Genomic DNA, 26,872 nt, shown 5'->3' on the forward strand with positions numbered 1-26,872 from the left:
ATTAATGAACATGGTCACACTTGCAGCCTCTTTTATGACAATAACTTATGCTCCATATAATCTTCAGGGCTGGTATGTTTGACTCTTACCTGGTATATAATACAGAAATGAAAACCATATAAATATTCTTTTATTTACCACCTTATCAATAAATGCAGAATAAAATGAAAGGAGAATACAATTATCGCCTTTTATTTTTACGCTTCTGCTGACTCTTTTTCTGTTGATGTTGAGGTTTAACTTTGGGAGATGGTTCAACTGTTGATCCAGTGGTATCTGAAGATTCGTCTACATATTTTGAAAAATCACTGAAAACAGTTTGTATATTAATATCTTTGTTAAAAGTCACCAATGAACCACCTACTATTGTTCAGCCTGTCCAGAAGCAGTGCCCTGTGAACCTTTGATAACCTCTTTTGTTCTACGGTCCCTTTTCTTGCGATAACCAGTTCTTTCATACTTTGGTAGCCATCGTTCTGGGTCGGGTTGTACACTAGCATCATAATTTTTGGGTAACTTTCCTTTTCTTTTTTTATGTTTCCTGTTTTTTTTTGCAGAATCTTCACGGGGGGTACTACAAAAATAACATTGTATTTGTAAACTTTAATAGAAAACCTTGGCATTTCTGCAAGAATGTGTTGAGGCTATACCTTGGTAAAGACTCTAGTTTGACAGTTGACGGTTTCTTCGAGCTCACTGTGGTTACTGATAGTGTTTCTATGCTTTCCATATCAACATCTCTAGCTAACTCTTCAACAGGAATCAAGAATTTACTGAGTTTAACAGCTCTTGGTACATCAAACTATAGAGAAAAATATGCATTATTGAAAAATATTGATCAATATATCAAATCCTTAATTCGATAAAACAAATTTCAGTGAAGAACAACTTCAACGCGAACATAATTCATCACATCCTTAACAAAAAACTATTCAGGCTATTAACCAAGTATACCCTCACATTAAAATAATATCGACACATACAAAACAGTCACCTACAAAATGAAAAGACTGCTTACTAAACAGAACATTAACATAGTCTACAAGACTGTCAAAACCTTATTAGGTAGACATATAAAGAATAAGTCAAATATTTTATATAGGAAGAACCTCTAGAAATTTCAAAATAAGAATTTCAGAATACAAAAGGGGTATTGAAATAAAAAAGACGAATGCTCGCCACCTTTTAGAAAATTACCACGATTTTGTCATGAACTATGACATATTACCTGAAAGAAATAAACAACAAAAAATGCCCCTGCTGAAATTTCTGGAAACCAATAAACAGAAACAATAAAATTTATCATTGAACGATTATCAAGAAGTCATTCAAGTTGTTTTCATAAAATTCTGAGAATGAATTTTCATTACCCACTTTTTTTGAATTCTACCTGGATACCTAAAACTAATATTTTATGGAATTAACTTTTTCTTAAAACCTTCCTGTTTACCTAGAATTACAACTAATAACAAGGGTAACTAGCCTTGTTAAAAATGTATTGTGAATAGTTGAATGAATGGGAAAGTTAATTGTACCTGTTCAACTGGGGAAGCTACTGAGTAGCGAAACGCGTCTTTAGTAGTTATTAGTGTGAGCATTTTTTATAATGAACAAATTCATTAGAAAAATCTTTGAAGTGCATTCATTCATTCATTGAACAACTTAGTCAGAAAACAAAAATAATTAACACAACCCAACACAATTGATACTATTACCAATAACTTTAGACAATATATCAGGTTGACTTCAATATTATGTATTCATTCAAAAATAGTCGGATGCACCTCCAAATACATTCTTTAAAATATTCTATCCCCTAAACTTCCACGAATTGAAGATCTTTTGGTCTGTCTACCAAAAGTCAAATCAAAACCAACAAGTCTTTGTTTTTGTTAGTGTACTGTGTGATATCGACTGCAGTATTAATGTAATCTGTAACATGCTAGCTGTAACAATTTCAGGTGAATTTGGAGATACGATAAAAATGATATCTCCTTATCAACAAAATTTTTGAATGAACAATCAATACATAACAAAATTGTCAAACTTTTTAGGGAGACATCTGTTTCTCCTATCAGATGTTCTCTCTATGTTTCTGATAGCACATTCACTAGTTATTTTCACCATCAATATACTCCATTTCTCTTTTCAGATATTCACGAAAAATTGCTTCGTTCTATTTGAATGTTCTTCGCCTTTGTCACTTATCACTCTCTATATATCTATTTCGTAATCAACAGTGTTTCTTAAAACTAAGTGTCCACACTCTCTCAATGTAGTAAGATATTGGTGTTTCAGGTGATTTGATGATTTTAGCTGGTTTTCATAAACAATTTTCTTTCAACATCACATTTATTCTAGCACCCTTATAAAAATATAACTTGTCATCTTCAAGGTTTTTTTTATGAAAACCTCCTGCCTAATTTGATAATTCACTACTTCAGATTTTGAAAGAATATTGGTGAAGTGTTCTTAACCTTCTGTTGAATAATATGTGTGTGTATTAAGATATTCTAGTAAACCTGTGTGTGGAATCTTCTCAAATGATAATTCCTTCAAATTTGATTCTAATCCTGTAATTTTTTAGTTTTTTATATTGAAGTACCAAACGTTTCGTCTAGTACCGCGGCAGACATCATCAGTGGTATGTGCGTTGACTGTGAGGACAAAGCTTATATCTCGACAAATTGATAGATGTAGCCGTTATACGTGGTAGGAAATCATAATGAAGAAAAGAGAATTGAAACTTTCGATGTTTTTTACCACTTTTATTTGTAACTAACGTTACTGCAGTTTCGTCCTATAAGGACATTTTGAAACTTATATATTAAACGATACAATACTTACAATATCTTTACTCAAAAATTGCATGTCACAGAAAAAACTCAAGAGAGCTGTCTTGTTCAGAATTGAGCTTCTACCTAATCTCAGGTATTGTGATATACAGCGAAACATGTGCCGCGGCTTTGTATAGTTTCAAGTGGAAATCTCACATTAAAATGTTTTTTGGATTTTCATCAACGGTCGTTCTATTATATATTTCAGGTAAAACTATTAATCATTAGGTATGAAGAAGGTCATATGATTCAAACTGTTAAGTTATGCAGGGTGTTCCTTAATGATATGCGAATATTGAAGAGTGTAAATCTACATGAAAAAATAATGATAGGTGCTATATAAATCATAGTTCAAATATTTTTCGTCAGGAAAATAAGAGGTGTTGAAGTTTAAAGAAAAAAATGGAAATTATTTATTATTTGCGAAACAATTTGGGATATTTTATTGATATTTGGTGAGCACTCACAGTTAATAATAGTCCATATTATTCAATAAAAAAAATATTTGCAGCTTCAACAATTCGTGGTAAAAAGTTCGTCTGAATTTTTTTTTCCTACAATGCGTTGTTTTTAAATTCCCTAATTCAACAGTGGAATGCGTTCAGCTATTAACTTCAATATTTTCTAACGGAACATTGAATGTTTGTTCCCACGTTACCAAATCAAAATCATTTTTGAATTTCCCGCTCAATTCTACACAAGAGAGCTTTCTTGAGTTTTTTCTGTGATATGCAATTTTTGAGTAAAGATATTGTAAGTATTGTCCAAAAATTATTGAAGTACTGTAATCAACTCGATCTTACTTCAGCTTTTGATTTAAACTTCTTGTCGTCAGTAAACAATAAGTCTAGTTGCTTTTTATATCTGATATTTCTTATAAGTGTGGGTCATTGAAATCTATTCGCTGTGAATTATCTTCTTCATTATTACGTTTTTACAGTTCAATACAAATCAATAATGATAAATTATTCGAATTCGGAATTGTAGATATGCATTAAGTATATGATCTAGCTGACGGTAATGGAGAGCAAGCTAGATGCATTTATCACCACATATTATATCCAAACCGTACTTTGCCAGATAGTTGAACCTTTTCCAATATTCATCATCGTCATGATGGTGCACCAGCATATTTTAGTGTAGTGGTTCGCAATTATTTGCAAAGGTTTAAACGGTTTACCCAAATCCTTGTATTGGCCGCACTGGGCTTCAAGAATGGCCAATAAGGTCTACAGACCTCGATAGCCTAAATTTATTTTTATGGGACAACTAAAGACGCTGAATAAAAAAAAAATTGCCTGAGTGCGAAATTACATAAGAAGGAGAGCATAAGCATGCATCTTAAGTGAAGGGAGACATTTTCAACAATTTTAGTAACAATAGTTACAAGTTAGTTATGTTTGAGTTGTTAGTAGGTAGGTCTAAAGTAAGTGGGTCTATTCGCTCCTCAACCGCAACCCATAAGGGTTTATTGTGGCTCACACCTATTCACACTCGGCCAAATAAACCCAGCTTCTTAACGAAGCCGATTGGTTTGTATGGTGAGTGGTCTTTTAGGTCAGATGGTGAGAATACGGATCTGCCGAACTCAAAGAACCTGATTCGGACCCCAGCAGGGCAGGCACAAAGTATATGCTCTGCAGTTTCATCATTTTCCAGACAGAGGTGACACACATTGTCTTCCGACAGTCCAAGTCTCTGCATGTGATGATTCAAATGACAGTGACATGTAATGCCTGTTAGACATCGTAGTTTATCCCTACTGTAGTCCAACAACTGTTTGGAATCAAGCTTCGAAGGGTGAATAAACGCCTGGGAGTGAGGCAATCCTGGAAGATAACTCTTCTTGCCATCCAGGTGTTCAGTGTTTGTTTGACAAAGCCCAAAGTGATGCCAATGACAGGTTCTGGTCCAATGAAGCCGCTTGCAGCACCCTCCTTTGCAAGAGAGTCAGCAGCTTCGTTGCCTTCCAGGCCAGTATGGCCAGGAATCCAGACCAGAGACAATCTGTTCCAGAATGCTGTGACTTCCACTGTCAACCAACAGTCTGTTGCACTCTGCATTGAATTAATTTGTGCAATTGGCAATGTGCACAAGTCTGTATGCAGTCCATCTAGCCTCTCTTTCCAGAAAATGTTGAGAGGAGATAGATGTAAACACACTTGAGAAAGCTAGTGTATAATGAAACATGTGTTAATTGGATACCATATGGATTTTTATCACGTATCGGCCAATTCCATCATATACTGGAAGTAAGTAGTTAATACTTCTGTGTGTGTCTTTATTTATTTTTTCACTAGAACATTTTCTTTTTACTAGTGTAATAGTTATTAAAAATAAATAATTGGAAAAAAATGTATTTCTATCAGCAAATAGAGTTTCTGTCACAGATGACAATTACCCGAGTTACAGTGATTATTCAATATAAAATTCAAAATATTTACCTCTGGCAAATGACTGCAAGAAAACAACTACTCTTTCAGCTGACATCAAAATAAATTTCAAAATTCAATACAAATACTACAATGCCAATATATTTTAATCTTCTGAACTAGAAGAAACAAAATGGTCATCAATGAGAAATTGACGCGAACTCAACTCTGTCATTATTTCATAATATTTTAACTGAAAAAAGTCCACCATACTCATACAATAAAATATAATTTCAATCAGATGTACATAATTTGAATATCAAGTTGAAAGGTTTACTTTCACCTCCTCTCCACCTCACTGCTCCCTATCTCCATTTTTTCAGTTATAATATATATAATTTATACAATAATGTACGGTTTTCTCTAGTCGATTTTCTCAGTCAGTAATTAACTAAAGTTATCCATTCTCTGTCAACTGACCTCGAACAAGATTATAAGCTTCACAGTTGACTTAAGTAGTTCTATCAATTGAAATGTTCATTTTTTTTTAAATATTTTTTTCTTTGATTTTCTTTATTTTACATGTTGCTCATTCTCTTTTGAGGCTGGAGATCAACAGCTCCTCTCAGGTGCATGTTGTTTTCAGTTTCATTTGTAGTTTCTGTTATTATTATTAGCAAAAGATATGCTGTAATTTTGTTTCGAAGCTACAAATAGAAGTATTATTATTAACATTATTTTATTTTTTTTTTTCCGGCGTTATTTTCAAAAAATTTTTTTATATAATGAATCGACTTTATTGAATTTGTATTTTCTGTTTTATTTTATTCTGATCCCAAAAAATAATGAATATCTGTAATGTTGAAATAATACCTTGGTGATATGTTTTTTAATTCACTGATTTTCAATTAAAATTTGAAAGTTCAAGTTTCATCAAGTTTGATTTTTCAAACTTGATCAAAATTTTTGCAACTTGCATTGATACTGCTAATTTATTCAGTATTCGAAAATTTTGATTTCTGTAATTTAGATAAAAAATAGGATTATTTGTACGAAATAAGAAAATTCAGATGGCGAGTAAAAAATTACTGAAATCAATACAGAGATATTTTCAAGGTGAAAATAATGAAGTTTTATTAATGATTATAAAATTCCAAACCCATTTTTCACATTCAAATTGAAAAATCAATTAGCGGTTGAAACTTGTAGCACCTACCTGAGAGTAAGCAATAACAAGTTGAGCTACCAGTTTTATGTCATCTTTATTAGTTTTAAAGAGCTCTTCCAAACTATTTGCAGCTACTTGAGGCAGTCCTTTTCTAATATGGAAGTCTGCTGCTTGTCGCCAGAAATTAGATAAGTCAACTCCTGTCACATTGTTTTTCTTATAGAATGCTACGGTCTTTTCGAAAACTTTTGATGCTGTTTCGTCTTGCCCGATTCCTAAGTATAAAGTAGTCAGTGCTCCCACTATGCCAGGCTTGTAGCTGTCTTCACCCAGGTTTTCTAAGATTTGACACGCTTTCTCTCTATCACCCTAGAATTCTAAGAATTAGTTGTTTTCATTTTTTATTTGTGGTATATACATACCTGCATTAAACAAATTTGAGCAATGCACATATTGATATACAAATTATCATCCTTCGTTTTAGCTTTCTTTAGCAATTCAATTGCAACTTGGACTTTTTCAGCCTTTATCAAATTCAGTGCTCTCAAGACAACAGTTTCTATATGAAACTCAGGCCAACGTTCATCAATCAACTTACAAGCCCTCTCACACTGGTCGGTCTGATTGATATAATAGTTGAAAATAGCATTATTCAAAGCTATGAACTTTCGTTGTTTTGATGGTAACTTGTATGTCAGCATATCATTCAAGGCTATTTTCATTTTCTTCTTAGAATCAAATAAATTTTGATCCTTATTTATGCAGACCACATTATTACAAGCTACCGCAATTAAAGCAATGTCTTCCAATTTCAGCTTCAAGTTGCTGGTATACAGCTGATGACTTTCTTTTATTCTACCTAACTTTTGATAAACATAGCCGATCTGAATCCTAAAATAGTTGATGTAGTTTTAACTGAAAACAATATACAAATATTATAAATAAGTTATAATTCCAACAATCCAAAATCACACTGTAAAAGAAAAAATAAAAACCAAATTTGATATCATTTTGAAAAGTAATGCAATAACAAATATAAACGTGTGGTGGTGAAAATAATCATCATCAAATAACCATACTACAAGAATTTCATTCAAAAATCTATACATCACGCATGGCAAAAAATATCTGAAAAATTTCAGCTTCTCTTCTCTGAGAATGTTTCTCATGTGTGTCACTTTTTGAGTAACATAAGAAGTTTGAGATGAAGAAGTGTCTTATCCAAAACTATTAAGTTCAAAATTTCCTAATGAGAATGCATTGCTTTTTAATATTATCAAGTATACAGTATATCCAACAGAAGTGTGGCTTATCAAAATAACATTTTTGATTTTAACAAAACAATACAGTAAGTAAAAGCCAAATGGAATAAAGTCATTATTTCGGTTACTGTACATATTTTTAAAAAATCCCGAAACACGTCAAATGTAAATTTAAATTTGACATTCTTCAACGTAAAAATGCCACCCCTACCTTCAACCGCCTTCGAATGACAGGTACAACCCCCAATTTTTTAAATGGGAAGTATAGGTTCGTCTTCCATGAGCTCCTGAGTAGGTATCATTTTATAGGGATGAATTTTATTATTTTTTAATATGTTTACTATCGATGTATCGTTAACATTGAATGTAGTGGATGCCTGTCTACTCAATGTATGTGGGTTTTCCTCAAACTCGAGCATCACATCTAATTTGAGTTCATCACTCATTGCATTGGCACCTGCTTTTTTATCTGCCCCACATGACCAAGCTAGCGAAACTGCTTCTCTATTTTCCTCATTGTTCCTTGAGATATGGGCGATACTTCCTGTTGTATTCGGGTTTTATCTCCCCACGGAAATTATTTACAGATTTTTAAAGGATACCATTAAAAAAATTGGGGGTTATAGGTACCTGGGGTAGCATTTTTCCGTTGAAGTATGTCAAATTATAATTTAAATTTGACATGTTTCGGGATATTGTTAAAACATGTACCGTAACTGAAATAATGAATTTATTCCATTTGGCTTTTACACACTGTATAATTCTTTCCATATTCTGAATCCTACAGAATACTTATTTTAAGAAATATAGAAATGTATGGATGTTGATGAAATTTCTGGAAGACGTATAAAAAAAATGAAAGAAACAATTGCTGAGGTTCCTGTCAAAATATTTAGAGATTCAAGGGCATTTTACTCATTAGAGGAGTTTTTTTAAAATTGACCTAATATAACATGGGTAGGTATATTATTTTATGTATACTTCTCACATGATGACGTTATTATACATAAATATTCAGATGATTTCAAATTTACATTGTTTTGAGACAAGTGCAATAAGTTATACATTCTGTACTCCTTTTTGCACTGAGTCAAGAGTCAAAGAAACCTCCATTCTATAACAAATGGTTCAGAAGTTATTCCAAAAATTATGAAGATGTTCGAAAAATGCAGTTTTTCTATTTGAATTGAAATGAAATTTTAGGAGAAATTAGTTTATTCGTATCAAACCAATAATTTGACCAAAAACTTTTTTACTTATACTGGGCGATTCGAAACCAAAAAACAATCTATTCTAGATATTCTCACATAGAACACACATATTTTATTTTACATTTGATTTCCCTGTGAAAATATTTTTCTAAAAATATGAAGTTGCATGAACATACAGGGTGTTTCAAATTCGATCCTCACCATTGGGATCGCGGAAACTATGAGGGAAACGAAGATGGTAAAATTGGGGCAAAGTTGCGCATTTACCTGACTAACAATATGCTGTTGAGAAAGTTCTGAAATTCCATGTATATCCGGAAAAAACAAGAAATTTCGGAAAATGGTTTTTATTTTTTTCGGGCTTTATTTTTCGAAGGATTCGAAAATGAATTGCACTTCCACGTTGCCACTTTCTCCCTGCTACATAATGGTGTTTTCAGATTTGCTATCCGACGTTTTGTCTTCCGGTCACCATCATCAACTTTATTCTTTCTTATGGGCGTTACACTGGATTCTTTCTGTTTTGAATAGAACCAGATTTAACCTTATCTATGATGTATCGTAAGTTATCATTCTTTTTCGAAAAATTGGAGATATTGAAAAAAATTAATTCTTATCATGATAAGCTTTAACTTTGATGTTTCTTAATTTGACTTTCAATTTGTTACACTCAATATTTTGTTATTGTACAAGTCATTGAATTTTTTGCAAAAAATGGCTTTCACGGATAAAGAAAAAAGAGATATGATACAAATTTATTACAAATACGATAGAAACAGTGTTAGGATATCGGAAATGTATTCAAACTTGTATCCCGAAAGACTATAACCACGTCGAACTATGTTCAAGTTATCGAATGAAAATCTCACCGAGTTTGGTTCATTTGAAAAGCCAAGGAAAAAATACGGAGACAGAATGGACCAGGAACCTGAAGAAAATTTGATAAATGAGGTATGTATGAGGTAAGTTAGACATTGTGTCCTTTTTAATATAAATTAATAATTTGCAGATAAGCATGAACCCTGGGAAATCTATACATTAAATTTCCTCCGAAATTGAATATTTGTTATACAAGTGCTTGGAGACATCTCAAAAAAAGCAGTTTAAAGTGTTTCAAAATACATATATTACAAAAATTGCAACCAGGTGATCCTGAAAGGCGATTAGAGTTTTGTAATTAGCTAATAAGACCAGATTTTCCTGAAAAATGTAATATGGATAAATTAAAGCACTTTTACGAATTGTGGGATATTCAACCGAAAAAACGAACACATTTGGAGCATAAACAATCCTAGGCAGTTTCGAAAAATTCGACCTCAAGTGCGATTTAGAATCAACGTGTGGGAAGGAATTTACAATTTTGGGTCCTCATTTATTCGACGGAATTCTGAATGGAGTAATTTATCTCTGGTTTTTAATGTCGATTTTCGAAGACTATTTGGATGATCTACCTTTAGCTAACTATAACATCTGGTTTCAACATAATAGTACTCCACCGCACACTACCAGATGAGTATCTAGTTACCTGACTGAAAGGTTTGGTGATAAATGGATAGGGAATAATGGCCCATGAGGTGGCCATCAAGGTCTCCAGACTTAAGTCTTATTGATACATTCTTATGGGGTACACTGAAAAATAGAATTTATGGTCAGAGGAAATATTAAAATATTGAGGACCTTCAACACAACATTGTTAGAGAGTTCGGAAGATTGATGAGGAGTGAAATTAATCGTGCAGTGAATAATATTCGAAGAAGGGCACAGTTGTGTCATCATGAACAAGACCAGCATTTTGAGCATTTGCTGTGCTTTACTTTTGTCTTTACATTTTGGGTAATTATTGTTATTTGTTCAAAGTTCTATTTTCATTGAAAAGGACACAATGTCTAATTTACCTCATACACACCTCATTTATCAAATTTTAATTGTTGATTCTGTCTCCGTATTTTTTCATTGGCTTTTCAAACGAATCAAACTTGGTGAGATTTTCATCCAATAACTTGAACATAGTTTAATGTGGTTGTCGTCTTTCAGGATACAAGTTTAAATACATTTCTGATGTCCTAACACTGTTTCTATTGTAATAAATTTGTATAATATCTCTTTTTTCTTCATTTGTGAAAGCCATTTTTCGACAAAAATTCAATGACTTGTACAATAACAAAATATCATTGAGTGTAACAAATTAAAAAAATAGAGCCAGAATAAAATAAAAACTATTTTCCGAAATTTCTGTTTTTTCCGGATATACTCAGAATTTCAGATCTTTCTCAACGGCATATTGTTATTCTGATAAATGTGCAACTTTGCCCCAATTTAACCATCTTCGTATCTCTCATAGTTTCCGAGATCCCAATGGTGAGGATCGAATTTGAAACACCCTGTATACCTAGCGATTCGGGCGTGTTATAACATAAAAGCACATGAAACATATTTTGTATACAATTTTACTGATAAAGTCATTCTTCTCAAAAGAAGATTTTGTATTATTATTTTTTCATAGTTGAAAAGTAATTTGACAGATACTGGGTGATTCAATGTTTGAAAACAACTTTTTTTTATTTTTTCAAGGGAACCTTATTTTATGTTATAGGAAACCTGGACCCCGAGTGTTGTTTGAAAATATCTTAAAAAATTGTTTTGAGTTTCGATTTACCCAGTATTAGAAAAAAGATTGTGGTCAAATTATCATTCAATAATGAAAAAACTACATACTCAAAACATCTTCATAACAAAATAGACTTTTCAAATGAGTTTTCACTGAAAATATGAATGATTGAATAGATCAACTTTTTGATGTTATTTTTGGCCTAATTTCTGAACTTCTGGGTATATACTCATACTATCCTACATTTTTCAAGTACTTTTCTGGCAGGACCCGAACGTCTCGTTTCATTTATAAAACTCAACATTGATATTTCACACTTTTACAGGATATAACTAAAATACCACCAAAGAATGCCTTGCAGGTGAAATCCATAGGCTTATAAACACAATTATATATCTGAAAGAAAAACAGCAGTCTGAATAAAAAAAAACAATTAGTTTTTTTCATATCAGAAATAGAAGTGTGACCAGATAAATGAAACAAAATATTTCTTTGTCTTTTAAAATAATAAAAAAATATTTATTTATTGAATCTGAAGTTATAATGATTAGTTTTAGAAACAAAGCAATATTACCACATTGTTTAGCAATGTTAATACTCTGTAAAAGAAAAAAAGGATCTCATTTTGAGAAAAAAATAGATTTTTTGGCTCTCACTTCTCCATCTTTATACAAAAATTTATAGAAAACTTCAAACAATTTGCTGCTAAGACGTTGAGATACTGTTGAATAAATTATGGTCAGCCAAACTGTGAGAAATCATACCTTATCTGGGCTAATTCCAAATCAATATCTTCTTCACTGGTTTCATCTTCCTCTAAAAACTCCCTGCACATTTTCTCACACTCCCGAAGTTTTCTTTCAGCTTCAACATAGTTTCCACTTGCAATTAGCATGCAGGCTTTATTATAACTCAGTTCATAAGTATTCTCCTTGAATTCTTCAACTTTATTACCCTGCAACGAAACATTTTGAAAATTCCTTCACATATTGCATTATGTAACATACTGTCTCTTCATTACTTAAATGTACCATGGCAGCACTCAAATTGGTGTATCTTTCGTCTTCATAGTCATCATCATGAATATTCTTTATAATATCTTGATAAATATCTGTTGCATCATTATACTTCTCGAGTCTATATAAGATTTGAGCCTTCAGTTCCTGGATACGGAAATTAAGTTCTTGTGTGCTAGCTTCAATAATTTTTAGAGCTTCCTCAGGCTTATTTGCACGATAATAACAATAAGCTTTTTCAAATATCAGGTTCCTGGAGATTAAATAAAACAAAGTGAAAAACTACAAATGAATTTACAAAATTAAATATCTTTCAAAAAATTTGTTTGGAAAAAACGTTTTTGGTTTTATCTTCTCCATCAATATAAAAATAAATAGAATTAACAAATATTTTTAAACACATTTTTTAAGATATTTTTAGTGGAGGACTCAATATTTTATATTGTTTTTCTGGTTTAATAACCTTCCACAATCTGAAAAAATAAAAGCTAAATCAATAGAGAATCTGGTAAAGTGTAGTAAAGGGCAAACTGAAAAGTTCATCTCGAAAAGTTACTGCGCGATTTAAACTACTGAAAAGTTCACACAAGTGTCAACATAAATTAGAACTATCACAGTTTGGGGCGAAATTTTTATAGTGAACTTCAGGATTTCGAAGACAGAAAAAGACTGTTTTCTGAAACGGCAACCACTTAAGAAAACCAAGTATCAATAATTAATTTTTTCAATTTGTAGGCAAAATTCATGATTACGACAAATAACTGACTAACTCGACATTTCAGTAGTTGATTTAGTTTTTATTTCTTCAGATTATGGGAAGTTATAAACCCAAAAAAGAGTATAAAATTTTTCAACACATTTTATAAAAATAACCATCAACAACCAAATATATTTTTTCAAGATACGAACCGTAAAAAGGGGGCCATTTGAAACAATTACATTGTCCTACAAATATTGATTCACAAAAATTGCTTGTTCACCAGATTTTTTGTGTAGTTTTTGTTTTTCAGGTTAAAATGATGATCTGAGATTTAAAAATACATATCATTCATCTACATGGGATTAATTGCCGCTATTTTTCTCGAAGCACATTTGACCTCATCACCCTCTAACTCAACCACAGCCTAAGCATATTTTTTTCAAAATTTTAGAATACAGTTATAGCAGTAAATGGCATACACATTTCATTTATCAGGACACAACAAATATGCAGAACGTAAAACTAAATCCAAATCTCCATCTGGTCTCACAAGGGTGAGCATAACATGATCATCCTTCACCAAAGTGAAATTGAAACCGATTCAATATATTTTTAGGACCTAGTTTAATAAGGGCCCCCTCATTATGATTTGAATTAAATAGCAAATACTCTAGAGTAACATGTACTCTATAAAAAACGATTAACATACTGCAGATATTGAGGGTTTTTATTCATCAGCGAAATAGCTTCATCAAATCTAGACAACTGTATTAAGCACACGATTTTACACTGGAACGCCAAAAATTCTTGGGGTGCAACTCCAAGAACTGAAAAAAAGTTATTGCAATTATCAGTGAAAACATATGTTTGAAGTGGATATTTTACTCTTGTTGGCTGCCTTTAATGCTCTTTCATATTCCCCATTTTGACCCAGACGATTCAATTCGGAGTAATGCGTAGCTATAGGTTTTTCTTTTGCAGATATTTCGGACATTTCCACCTAATTTTTTCCTTTAATAAAAAAAAGGAAAATTAAAAATTATATGTCCACGAATCTAACCTCAGAGTAATCTGATAATATAACTAACAATCAACCAGTGTTGCCACTCGATATTTTATTTTCGTACTAAACACAGTATTACACCTTTGGTGTAGTAATGAATATTACTGGAGTTTTTTCCCAACACCAAATCGTTATTTTCAACACCTCGAAACGTGTTTCAATCACCAAGTGATCATCTTCAAAGAAGAAGATTAAACTGTAAACTGGAAACAGTTAAATCGGTATTTTTAACACCTCGACACGTGTTTCGATCACCAGGTGATTATCTCCAAAGAGGAAGATTAAACTGGAAACAGTTTCCAGATTAATCTTCCCCTTTGAAGATGATCACTTGGTGATCGAAACACGTGTCGAGGTGTTAAAATATCGGTTTGCTGTTGGGAAAAAACTCTAGTAATGGAATGAATATTGAAGATGGCGGCTTCTTATCAAGAGTTACTTTTCCTTCTGATGAGCAGTTGGGGAAAAATGAATATCGAAGTGAACGTATGTATAATAAATTTCTGTACTAGACTTCATCCAGTCTTTTGAGTTCTCTAAATGCGCATTTTGGTGTAAAAAGAAAACTCACTTTCTCATTCTGTCGTAACACCTATGATATTTTTTTTAAATAAGTGGCAAAAAGAACCTAGGTCATTGGCCCACGACAAAAATGAAACTTCAACTGAAGAGGACGATAAAAATTGAATTTGCTAAACAGAAACAAGTTGTCTTTCAAAACTGTTAATTTCAAAATACTAAGTATTTTGTTTGTTTAGATACATTAGGTCTACCAAGTTTTTCAATAATTGTGCAAATATACCCGTTTTAACTAAGTAGGTCATTGTTTCCATTACTTAAAAGAGACAATTGTTAATGACCGGCGAACTATTTAATTTTGAAAAGTACCTTTATCATTAAAATTACCAATCATTTTTCTAAAATGTAAATGATAATAATGCTGTAGAAAATCATATGATTCTACTCAACTATATATGTGAAATATAATATTTTGTTATTCTCCAATTACGAAAACTATTAAATTGAATGATGTAGCCTACGTGGTAGGGGTTCATCATGAAAAATAAAACTTTCCATTTTTTTTTACCACTTGTATTTGTATTTGACGTTACTGCAGTTTTCCAAACGAATACAATTGTATTCACCACTTGTACTCATAACTAACGTTACTGCAGTTTCGTCCTATGAGAATTGTATTCGTCTGAAACTGCAGTAACGTTAGCTACAAATACAAGTGATAAAGAAACAGAAAGTTTTATTTCACATTTTTCACAAAAACTATTTGTTTCAGATATTTTTTTGTGTTTTTCTGAAAACAACATGGAAATAACCAAGGTAGCTTTTGTTATCAATCTTTCAAATATTCCAATTTCAAACCGGTCATCACAACAAAATCATCGGTTAGTATAGTCGAATTAAGCGGTATTGTGCATAGTTGAAGGTGTCGGCGCCTGAAAGGCCAAAAAAACCAATACAGAGAAATACTCGTACAGCCGTCTACGTGGACTAATTGAATAATTTTTACTAACCGAGTTTCATGATTGGCTGAAGATCATAAAATTGAATTTGGAAGTCATGTTACGGTGACAAATAGAATGCGAATAACAATCGTGTTGTCAATAATGTTCAGTTGAGGCACTGATCGCGATTTGAGTATTGAAATTCGATATTGGTCCTTGGACAAGTACCTACTATTAGTAATAACGAGTGTGATAAACAATGCGAAAAAGAGATACCAGTGAATAAGCTTCGGATGTAGCCGTTACTACGTGGTAGGAAATCATGATGAAGAAAGGATAATTGAAATTTTCTATGTTTTTTTACCACCTTTACTTATAACTAACGTTACCGCAGTTTCGTCTTATATAAGGACATTTTCAAACTTAAACAAGTTTATGTTTTATATCACTTTTATTTGTAACTAACTAGTTTAAAGTTTAGGTTTGAAAATGTTCTTATATAGGAGGAAACTGCAGTAACGTTAGTTACAAATAAAAGTGGTAAAAACATAGAAAGTTTCAATTCTCTTTTCTTCATTTGAATATTGAAACACAGAGAGTATTTTTTAATGTCTGTAAGAATCTACATCTCAAGTTTGGAATCGAGGGAAACAAACTATTACAAGCAACATCAGATTTTACCGAAATTCCTTTCTCAACTGTACGTAAAATAGTCAAAAACTAACCTTATGAACGCAAGACGCGATGTGAAACGGGATTACCAATACCTTTAGATGTTCATCTAATGAAATCATTGAAAAAAACAATATACGACTGTTACAAAAGCTATGAAATTCCTACAACTGAAATCATTAGGAAGAAATTGAATACTTCCGGCCATAACGTGAGCTGCTGTGACAGAACTCTTCAGAATTGGATAAAGAAACTAGGACTTAGATTTAAAATAATAAAGAAACGTAAGCAGTTATGGAAAGCAGAAGAATAGTGGAATTGCGTAAGAAATACTTAGAACAAATAACTATGAATATAGACAAGAACAACGACAAATTTTCTATTTGGACGAAACTTGGTATGACACTCTCGACACAGTTATGAAAGGTTGGAGAATGTGAACGCCTAACATGGATGGGTTCCGAATTCTTTGAAATTATGTGGAAAAAACCACGTTAAAACGATAGAGCTCCGTTAAATTATCATGTTTCTTGAATGACGCATTTTGAGACACCCTGTACACCTTGACGTCATGTTTTTTTTAAATGATGAGGCATCCTGTAAACCTCGATGGCAACCATGTTTTTTTCTATTACGTTGGCAGTCATGTTTTTTTCTTTAACGCTGAGAGCCATGTTTTTTTCTTTAATCCGATTTTTCATTCATTATTATTATTATTCCGTTATTTTTGTAATTCAGCCACGCCGACGTATTTTGAAACACCCTGTACACATTGACGTCATATTTTTTCTTAAATGATGAGACACCCTGTTTATCTCGATGGCAACCATGTTTTTTTCTATTACGTTGGCAGCCATGTTTTTTGTTTCAACGCTGACATCCATGTTTTTTCTTTAATCCGATTTTCCATTCATCATTACTGTTATACCGTTATTTTTGTAATTCCACCGCGTTGCTATCTCTCATTTGAATCTATTCATTCCATCCTTCTATGTATCGATCACGTCGCACACGTTTCTTTCCCACTCACTAACGAAATTACGTCCCCAAGGGAATATGTCACAGTTCTCTCTCATCCCCTCTACTATTGCGTAACAAATACTTTGAACAAATATATATATGTATATATATATATATATATATATATATATATATTTCTTGAGGTTCATTGGCGGTAGATTCGGATACATTTCATTGAACTTTCTACATGTTCTGCTGATAATTTTGTCACACTGTCCAAAAATAAAAAACAAATTCATAAGAACTTCGTTTGAATAGTTTTGTTCCATCGTTTTGAAGGTATTTGCAACTTCTGAAATGACGAAAATGTCGATATTATTAGGAGAATGTCACAACGCTACTGTCAAATAGTAATCATGGCCTGCTTACCAATTACCGAATGGAAATACCATTCTGAAGGGACATTTTCACAAATAAATGTTCATAAGTCCGAAACTTGACTAGTTAGGTATAGGTATGATATACATAGAAAGAAAGCAAATTTCAGCAGCTTTCCGAATTTTCAATAATATACAGGGTGTTCCATTTAAAATAATCAAATTTCGGCAACTTTTTCAAGCAAACGAAAAAACTGTATTTTTTTACCACCCTGTATTGAAGTAACGGAGATTAGGCTGACGTGTGGGAAGTGTCCAAATATCACCTAACTCCAAACCAAATTTCGATATCATAGTACTTCCTAACTAAAAGATATCGGCATTTTTAGAAGTCATGATTTTCGAAGAAAAAAATTTAAATTAATTTTTATTTCGAAAACGGTAACAGATAGGTATAGGGAAATATCAAGAAAAGTTGTCGGGCAATCGTTGGAGATTCCAAAAATAATATTATATACAGAGTGTTCCATTTGAAAAATCAAAGTTGCTACTGCTTTCTAATAGAAGCGGCAACACCGCATTGTCGAAAATATTTTAGTTGGCTAGAGAATGTCCGAATATGCCCTCCATTAAATTTTCAAAGTGATCCGTTGTCTGGTTCACCAGAAACGTCTAATGTGCCATCCACCGTGAATCAGCCTGTATATATATATATATATATATATATATATATATATATATATATATATATATATATATATATAATTTTCGGGTATGAGTCAATAAAGGAATGGTAAAATAAGTGTACTCTTTTTTCTGTTCTAGCTTTCGAGTCTTTATTGGCTCTTCATCAGGAACTTACAACGAATTGATAATTATTGATTTTAATATTTATTTAACAAATTATGAAATGTGTGACACTTACGAAAGTGAGGTTAGTAATCCCTCTCACTTGCCGCGATTTGTAAACATAACATTTCCCAAAGACAAACACTCTTGGTAAAAAACAACATGAAAATAAAAATTTTACTGTAATGATTAATAGATTATTTGAAATACACAGTATTTATCTCCCATGGAGACTATGATGTGAAGTTGACAATAATGAAATTGAATATTACTGTAGTTTTTTCCTAACACCAAATTGCTATTTTTACCACCTCGACCACGTGTTTCGATAACCAAGTGGGCATCTTCAAGAGGAAGATTGAATTAATGTATAAAATATATTTTTAAAAGATTCAATGAATCTTCAAAGAATATTTTTTGAATACCCACTTGCTACTTGGGAACAAATAGTAAATAGCGTTGAAATTGAAAAACAATAGGTTGATATTTTAAATATTTTATTATTGAAAAACTTCTAAAAATGCCGATATCTTTTAGTTAGGAAGTACTATGATATCGAAATTTGGTTTGGAGTTAGGTGATATTTGGACACTTCCCACACGTCAGCCTAATCTCCGTTACTTCAATACAGGGTGGTAAAAAAATACAGTTTTTTCGTTTGCTTGAAAAAGTTGCCGAAATTTGATTATTTTAAATGGAACACCCTGTATATTATTGAAAATTCGGAAAGCTGCTGAAATTTGCTTTCTTTCTATGTATATCATACCTATACCTAACTAGTCAAGTTTCGGACTTATGAACATTTATTTGTGAAAATGTCCCTTCAGAATGGTATTTCCATTCGGTAATTGGTAAGCAGGCCATGATTACTATTTGACAGTAGCGTTGTGACATTCTCCTAATAATATCGACATTTTCGTCATTTCAGAAGTTGCAAATACCTTCAAAACGATGGAACAAAACTATTCAAACGAAGTTCTTATGAATTTGTTTTTTATTTTTGGACAGTGTGACAAAATTATCAGCAGAACATGTAGAAAGTTCAATGAAATGTATCCGAATCTACCGCCAATGAACCTCAAGAAATTTATACGAATTCAGAACAATTTCAATGCATTTGGATCAACTTTAAAAGCACCAAGAAACTTGCCTCGACCCGTAACTTTCGAAGACAACCAGATTAATGTCTTAGCATATTTTCACGCAGTCATCGATAAGAAGTGCTGAAGAAGATTTGGGTATAAAATATTCATCGGTTCAAAGAATCTTGCGAAGACATAGAATGAATGATTATAAATTCACCAAAATTCAAGCAATGAAGCCTCAAGATCCTCAACAGAGAGTAGAATTTTGTGAAATGTTGTTGACACGCATTCAAGAAGATCCACTTTTTTTAAATAAAATTATTTGGACTGATGAATCGAAATTTTCGAGAGAAGGGATTTTCATTAGAAAAAATCGTCATTATTGGTCCAGTGAAAATCCTCACGTCACAAAAGAAGCCGGATTTCAAGAAAAATTTAGTTTTAATGTCTTCTGCATGGACAACAAATTGAGGTACGTGATATACGAGGAGTCATTAACATCCAGAAGCTACCTGAATATTTTGGAGAATACTGTAGACAGTTTCGTGGAGAATCTGCCACTCGATGATTATCGAAACTGTTGGTACCAACTAGACGGAGCTCCTGCACATTGCACAAGAGAAGTGAGCGCAGAACTGGATAGACTATTTGACGATCGGTGGATGAGGCGCTTGGGACCATGGAATTGGCCAGCGAGATCACCCGATCCTAATCCATTAGATTTTTATTTGTGGGGAATGTTTAAAGAAAAAGTTTACAAAATACCCGTGCGTTCGAGAGATGAATTGTTAGAAAGGATTGCCCAAACATTTGAAGATTTGGATCCCAATGAAATCAGATCTGCCACCACGAAAGCAGTCAACACCCGCATTTTAAAGTGCTTGGAAGTGAACGGCCAGCGATTCGAACATATTTTGAAATATTCCACATGATTGTTTTACTTTTTTATAATTATTCATATCAATATTTCCAATTTCAAGTTTCTTGGTGCTTTTTTAAAGTTTATCCAAACATATTGAAATTGTTCTGAATTCGTATAAATTTCTTGAGGTTCATTGGCGGTAGATTCGGATACATTTCATTGAACTTTCTACATGTTCTGCTGATAATTTTGTCACACTGTCCAAAAATAATAAACAAATTCATAAGAACTTCGTTTGAATAGTTTTGTTCCATCGTTTTGAAGGTATTTGCAACTTCTGAAGTGACGAAAATGTCGATATTATTAGGAGAATGTCACAACGCTACTGTCAAATAGTAATCATGGCCTGCTTACCAAATACCGAATGGAAATACCATTCTGAAGGGACATTTTCACAAATAAATGTTCATAAGTCCGAAACTTGACTAGTTAGGTATAGGTATGATATACATAGAAAGAAAGCAAATTTCAGCAGCTTTCCGAATTTTCAATAATATACAGGGTGTTCCATTTAAAATAATCAAATTTCAGCAACTTTTTCAAGCAAACGAAAAAACTGTATGTTTTTACCACCCTGTATTGAAGTAACGGAGATTAGGCTGACGTGTGGGAAGTGTTCAAGTATCACGTAACTCCAAACCAAATTTCGATATCATAGTACTTCCTAACTAAAAGATATCGGCATTTTTAGAAGTCATGATTTTCGAAGAAAAAAATTGAAATTAATTTTTATTTCGAAAACGGTAACAGATAGGTATAGGGAAATATCAAGAAAAGTTGTCGGGCAATTGTTGGAAATTCCAAAAATAATATTATATACAGAGTGTTCCATTTGAAAAATCAAAGTTGCTACTGCTTTCTAATAGAAGCGGCAACACCGCATTGTCGAAAATATTTTAGTTGGCTAGAGAATGTCCGAATATGCCCTCCATTAAATTTTCAAAGTGATCCGTTGTCTGGTTCACCAGAAACGTCTAATGTGCCATCCACCGTGAATCAGCCTGTATATATATATATATATATATATACATATATATATATATATATATATATATATATATATATATATATATATATGTATATATATATATATATATATATATATATATATATATATATATATATATATATATATATATATATATATGTAAACGGTCATTTGTCAGCCCGTAGAATATACGATGTGAACTCTGGTCAGCCCTCGGAAACGTCGGTCGTCCCGGTTTCGGGCTCACCAACGTTTCCCACTGTATATAGTGTTTTTTGGACATGTTATCATGTGAAATGACGTTTAGCAAATTTTCGGTTGGGCCGACCATTACACCATATACACATAGCTGATACACCACCTACTTTCACAAAACTTCGCCAGGAGGCGTGGCTGTGTAATTGTATACACCTGATGTGAATAGTGTCTTTGTGAGCCCAGGTTTATACGAACACTTTCAGTGGATAGCATGTTGGTCAGCCCACAATCGGGCAACGCTGCACTTGCATTTCATGATTCTAACTTGATTGTCGTGGTGCAGAAATTCGATAATAGGGATGGAAATTTTTTTGAGAGATGTAGAATTTTATGAAAAAGTTTCGGTTTTGTATGTTTTTTTGTACAAGCGTGCGTGTGCGTGCATCTATAAGCAATTTAGATCAGGAATTGTTTCGCATATAAAAGTTTTATCAGAGCTTCGTAACATTTTCACTTGTAGAAAAATGCTTGATCTGAACTCATACTTTCCCACATTCGACTACTTACCCGAAATCAGCTTTTTCGGATAACGGTGTCGAGTACGGAAATGTACTGTTTCCGTTCTAGTTAGGATAATAATAATATAATTACTAACAGTGCGTTATTCCATTTAGCTTGTCGAAGCAATTTTAACTTCTGCGCTATCTTAGATACAAAAATTTGAATATGTTATAAGTTGAAAATATCAATATAGTGTTCGGAATCACATGTTAAAATGTGAGACCTCGTTAATCTATAGCTAGTACAAGTTTCTACTTCTGAGGGTTGTCGTTCGTAGGGGTGCGACAGACATATTTTGAACCGTTTCCTGTTTGTATTTTCAAATGTAGATTTTCAAATTCTAATTATTTGGCATGGACGCCTCAACGCGTTGTGTAAATCAATTTTAGACATTAAGCAGGAAACTTCGGATTCGACTTTGAAATTGTAGATTTGAAAACCTGACTGCACAAAAATAATCGAAGTGTGACTGAGTAGAAATGAGTAGATGAGAAATGACATTTCTTTCGCAAACGAAAAATCTAAAATGTGATGATCTGGTAATGAATTTATTGAAAAATGAATAGTGACTATCCAGAATGTCTACAATTTCAATAAATTCTATATAAAAATCCGCAGCAGCACTACGGATTTCCGATATATAATTTAGTTGAAAAATTAGGTAAAAATCGCACTAAGTATGTTTTCTATGACGAAACAAAATTCTGAGTAATAAGTTTCAATTCTCTTTTTCTTAGCAATAGTTTTTTCGAAAACCCCCTTTCAGTTTTTGAAGGTATGATGTTGTTCAGGTTGAACATAATGAAGTGGAGATTAACCAATGTTTTTTTATTAAGTTGACTGTTCATGACGATGAATACGTCATATCATTATCGATTATAACCTGCAGCAGACATTTCAATCAAAATAAAAAAGACTTGGAATATTTCAGCACAGAAAAAATTTGATCAGGTTGAATAGACTTTTATTTGAATGGAGTATTATTCTTCAATTTGAGAACTACTGACAAAAATTGTTCGATAAACTAATAAACACGTAGTATGAAAAAATAACATAATTTCTAATGAAATGAAACTACAACATGGGTAAAAAAATATCAAATGAAAAATATTAATATTATTTCTTCTTTCTATAACAACTGTAAACGTATTCTTTGATTGCAGCCCAGTTTCTATTTTTTAATAATGATGAATATTTCTTTTCCTTATATTTTAGATACAAACACGAACTCAATTTAATTCTAGCACTTCTTTTTTTTTCGGAGCGAAAAACTTTTTGACTATATTTCGTTTTGTTCTTTATACCGAATTTGTTTTTGAGAAGATTTTATTGTTTTCAAAACTGTGCGTGTCTGATGATCTGAAATGAGATCAGTGTGTTGAAAAACTCTATCAAGATATCAAACGGGTTGAAAATGGATCCAAAAATGAATGATAAAAATAAAAAATGGAAGGACGATACTGAAAAGTGATTTGACTCATTTCCAACCTATATATACTCAGAGATACGGATGATTCCAAAACAGCTCAAAATATAAATAATTGACTGCATATAGGGAAATGTTTTCGAAAGGAGCCACGTTCAATATCTCCATAAATGAGACAGTAATGTAAATTTCCCGAAACACCTAATTTTTGTAAAATAATATAAGGTATCGCTAAGATGCGTACACACTCCCCTTCAAAATATCAAACAAAATAACCCCATATATGCCATCTATTGGATAAGTGATTTTATCAGGAATTCAACGATGATTTTTCAGGGTTGATTTCTAATTTACTGTGAAGAAGGACCTTGAAGTATAAGTGAACGACTTTTTAGATTAATTGATACAATCTCTCACAAAAACGTATACAACAATTATTTCTATTGTCAAGTTTCTAACAGAAAACAACTTTCGTCGCGTTGAATTATATCTGTCGGATTTTTGGCAAAGTTTCTCACACAAAACACTTCAAAATACTTTCTGAAACTCACAGCCAAAAATGTTCCACTAAACAGTTTTATAAAAACGCGACACGTGTTTCGCCATACAATGGTTTCTTCGGGCGTATCTTTCTCTACTATATTTTACAAATTTAATGCTTGGTATACCTAATTTTAAAATTTAAAATACCTACATTTCAAGTACCTGAGTTTGTAATGGATTAAATTACGTGAGCTTATGTCCCAGTCCCCACATTTGAAAAATATTCAGTAACGGTTATTCAATTCTAATTGATCATTTAGTTAGTTACCCGAATTCTTGAATCTATTGATTGCTTGACATTCTAGAAGATTGAATTTCAAACTCTTCTCTTCTAAATGTAACATTTCATATTCATGACTGAACTCATGTACTTCTGCTAAAAGGTGGTTTGCAAATGTGAAATTGGTCTTTGGAAAATAATCTCCCTGTTTGGCCATTATACAGTTTTGGGCAAGAGCCACAAGTCAGCTGATATACTCCTGATCTATCCGATACCGAAGTTTTATCTTTATTGTTTTTAATAAATGCACTTACACTATTATTCGGACTATTACTATTTCTGTGAGCTACGTTTACGCAGTCTTTCTTCAAAAAAATATTATTGGTTGGTTCAGCCAAAAATGACAATGTCTTATAACTGACGTTATCGCATCTTGAATTTGGGTAGGTGTGGTCCATGGCTTGCTTTTGTAGTTTTTGTTTGATTTGTTTGATCAAACTCAGCTCTCTCTGGAAATTATTCAATAGTCTATGAAGAATATTATTGAATGCAGCAACTTTATGCTGGTAAGAGTGTGTGGAGGAATTATGTATGATAATGTCCGTGTAAGATGGTTTGTGGAAAATTGCAAATTCATGTTCATTGTTATTTTTTGTGATGGTTGAGTCAAGGTAATTCAATGAATCATTTACCTTCCTCTCAGTGGTAAATTTTATTGACGGGTGGATGGAATTGACATATTCAACGAACTTGCCTACTTGTTTTTTTGTAATGATTTCATTATTCACTAGTGATTAATGGATATCGTAATGCTTGAAGAAATACATGCATAATGAATATTTAATACAACAGTCCTGAACAAACTGTAACGTCTATTTGAATAAAAAAAATTTGATGAGCTTTCGTGAAGTATCATATTTATTCTAATACTTGCTACTTTCTATACACATTCACATCAAATCGATATACCAAATTTGAAACATCCATTCGAAATAAAAATGAAAACACAGGAAAATAATATTTCATTTGAGTTAGGAATTGGAAAACAGTGAATTACTTAAAATTAAGTAGATTCTATGATATTTATTTGTAATCGTCATATACCCATATATTCTCTAATTATACCAAAATATTGGCAAGGTAATAAACTAAATAGCATTAGGACCATTGCAAAGATCGTAACGGTTCTCAAAGAGTTTCGCGCCAAAATAGTTAACGCGTGTCAAACAATTGTAGATTCCGTAGGAATACTGAAACTTCAATGAAACGAATAAAAACACTTTTGTCTAATTACCTATATTTGTTTTTCTTCGAGCTTTTGATATATCCTTTCCTAAACAGTTTCAAAAAATGAAACAAAATCAAAATTCAAGTAGACACAAACCATGGATTACTAAGGATATCGTTGAAGAAGGTATATTACTCGGAGATATTTATAATTTGAACAAGAGCCAAATCAATGTACATTTATTGGGTCAATATAAGCAACTCTTAAAAAATCATAGACAAAAAATTGTGCTCTCAAAAAGGCAATACTTTAATAATCAATTCCCTAAGGCTAAACATAAATCTGAAGCTGCCTGGTCTATCATCAGGAAAAATACTATTATAAACGATTCATCTAAGACATTGGCGATGGTGTACTTGTTGACGATGGTCCCGTATATCTCAAGCATTTAGTAGTTATTTTGTCGATTCAGTGGAGTCATTAGTAAAAAATACTGCACCTGGTGGCATTGAAAATCGTTGTGTAAAAACTGAGAGTCTTTTCCTCTATCCAATAGATGAAACTGAACTCGTGGAAATAATAAAATTCGCATGTTCGAAAAATTCCAGTGGGGTTGATGAATTGGCAGGCAATGTTTTATTGAAGGCTGCTTTGAAAATAATGGAACCTCTGATTTATCTAATCAATTTATCTTTCTCTGAAGGTATTTTTCCTTCCCGGCTTAAGCAAGCAATGGTCGTCCCAGTCTATAAAAAAAGCGATAAGCATGTAATGTCGAACTACAGAGGTATTGCTTTACTATCTCCATTTTCGAAAATATTTGAAGAATCATATCAAAACTTGTGTCTTTTTTAAATAAATACAATATCGTATCTGACAACCAATATGGGTTTCAAGTGGGCTTGTCAACCCAGGACGCCATCCTTTCTCTACATAATCATGTATTATCAATCTTCGACAACGATGAAAAATCACTTAGTGTTCTTTTCGACTTGACACGAGCGTTTGATACCAGTCATCATGGTCTTCTTCTTGATAAACTATTCGACATGGGCGTTCGTGTTCCAAGTCTGAAATGGATTGAAACCTATTCAACTGGTCGTACACAGGTTGTTAAAGTTAGGCTTCAGACTGGGTCATTTTTCT

At 32.3% G+C, this 26,872-nt stretch overlaps 1 protein-coding gene across 1 annotated transcript; it reads right to left on the reverse strand.

Annotated features, from left to right (window-relative positions):
* Positions 1 to 112: 112 nt before the first annotated feature.
* Srp72 (Signal recognition particle 72) lies at positions 113 to 14,262 on the reverse strand. Its single transcript, XM_074184813.1, has 9 exons — positions 14,060 to 14,262; positions 13,884 to 14,001; positions 12,466 to 12,727; positions 12,223 to 12,413; positions 6,800 to 7,268; positions 6,426 to 6,746; positions 651 to 802; positions 365 to 574; positions 113 to 308 (listed from the first exon to the last, which is right to left on the reverse strand). Exons 1-9 carry the CDS (start codon positions 14,166 to 14,168, stop codon positions 182 to 184), a joined length of 1,959 nt encoding a protein of 652 aa, XP_074040914.1. The 5' UTR covers positions 14,169 to 14,262; the 3' UTR covers positions 113 to 181.
* Positions 14,263 to 26,872: the final 12,610 nt, after the last annotated feature.

This window comes from Leptinotarsa decemlineata, unplaced genomic scaffold (assembly GCF_025532065.1).
Source record: "Leptinotarsa decemlineata unplaced genomic scaffold, Ldec_3_MD MMD2_tig00026358_RagTag_RagTag, whole genome shotgun sequence".
NCBI classification, from domain to species: domain Eukaryota; kingdom Metazoa; phylum Arthropoda; class Insecta; order Coleoptera; family Chrysomelidae; genus Leptinotarsa; species Leptinotarsa decemlineata.

Coding starts and splice junctions, on each gene's coding strand:
- Srp72 (XM_074184813.1), bottom strand. CDS start 14,168: ATGTCCGAAATATCTGCAAAAGAAAAACCTATAGCTACGCATTACTCC. Junction 803..6,425: donor TTGTTATTGCTTACTCTCAG/GTAGGTGCTACA, acceptor TTTTCTCTATAG/TTTGATGTACCAAGAGCTGT. Junction 575..650: donor AAACTAGAGTCTTTACCAAG/GTATAGCCTCAA, acceptor TTATTTTTGTAG/TACCCCCCGTGAAGATTCTG.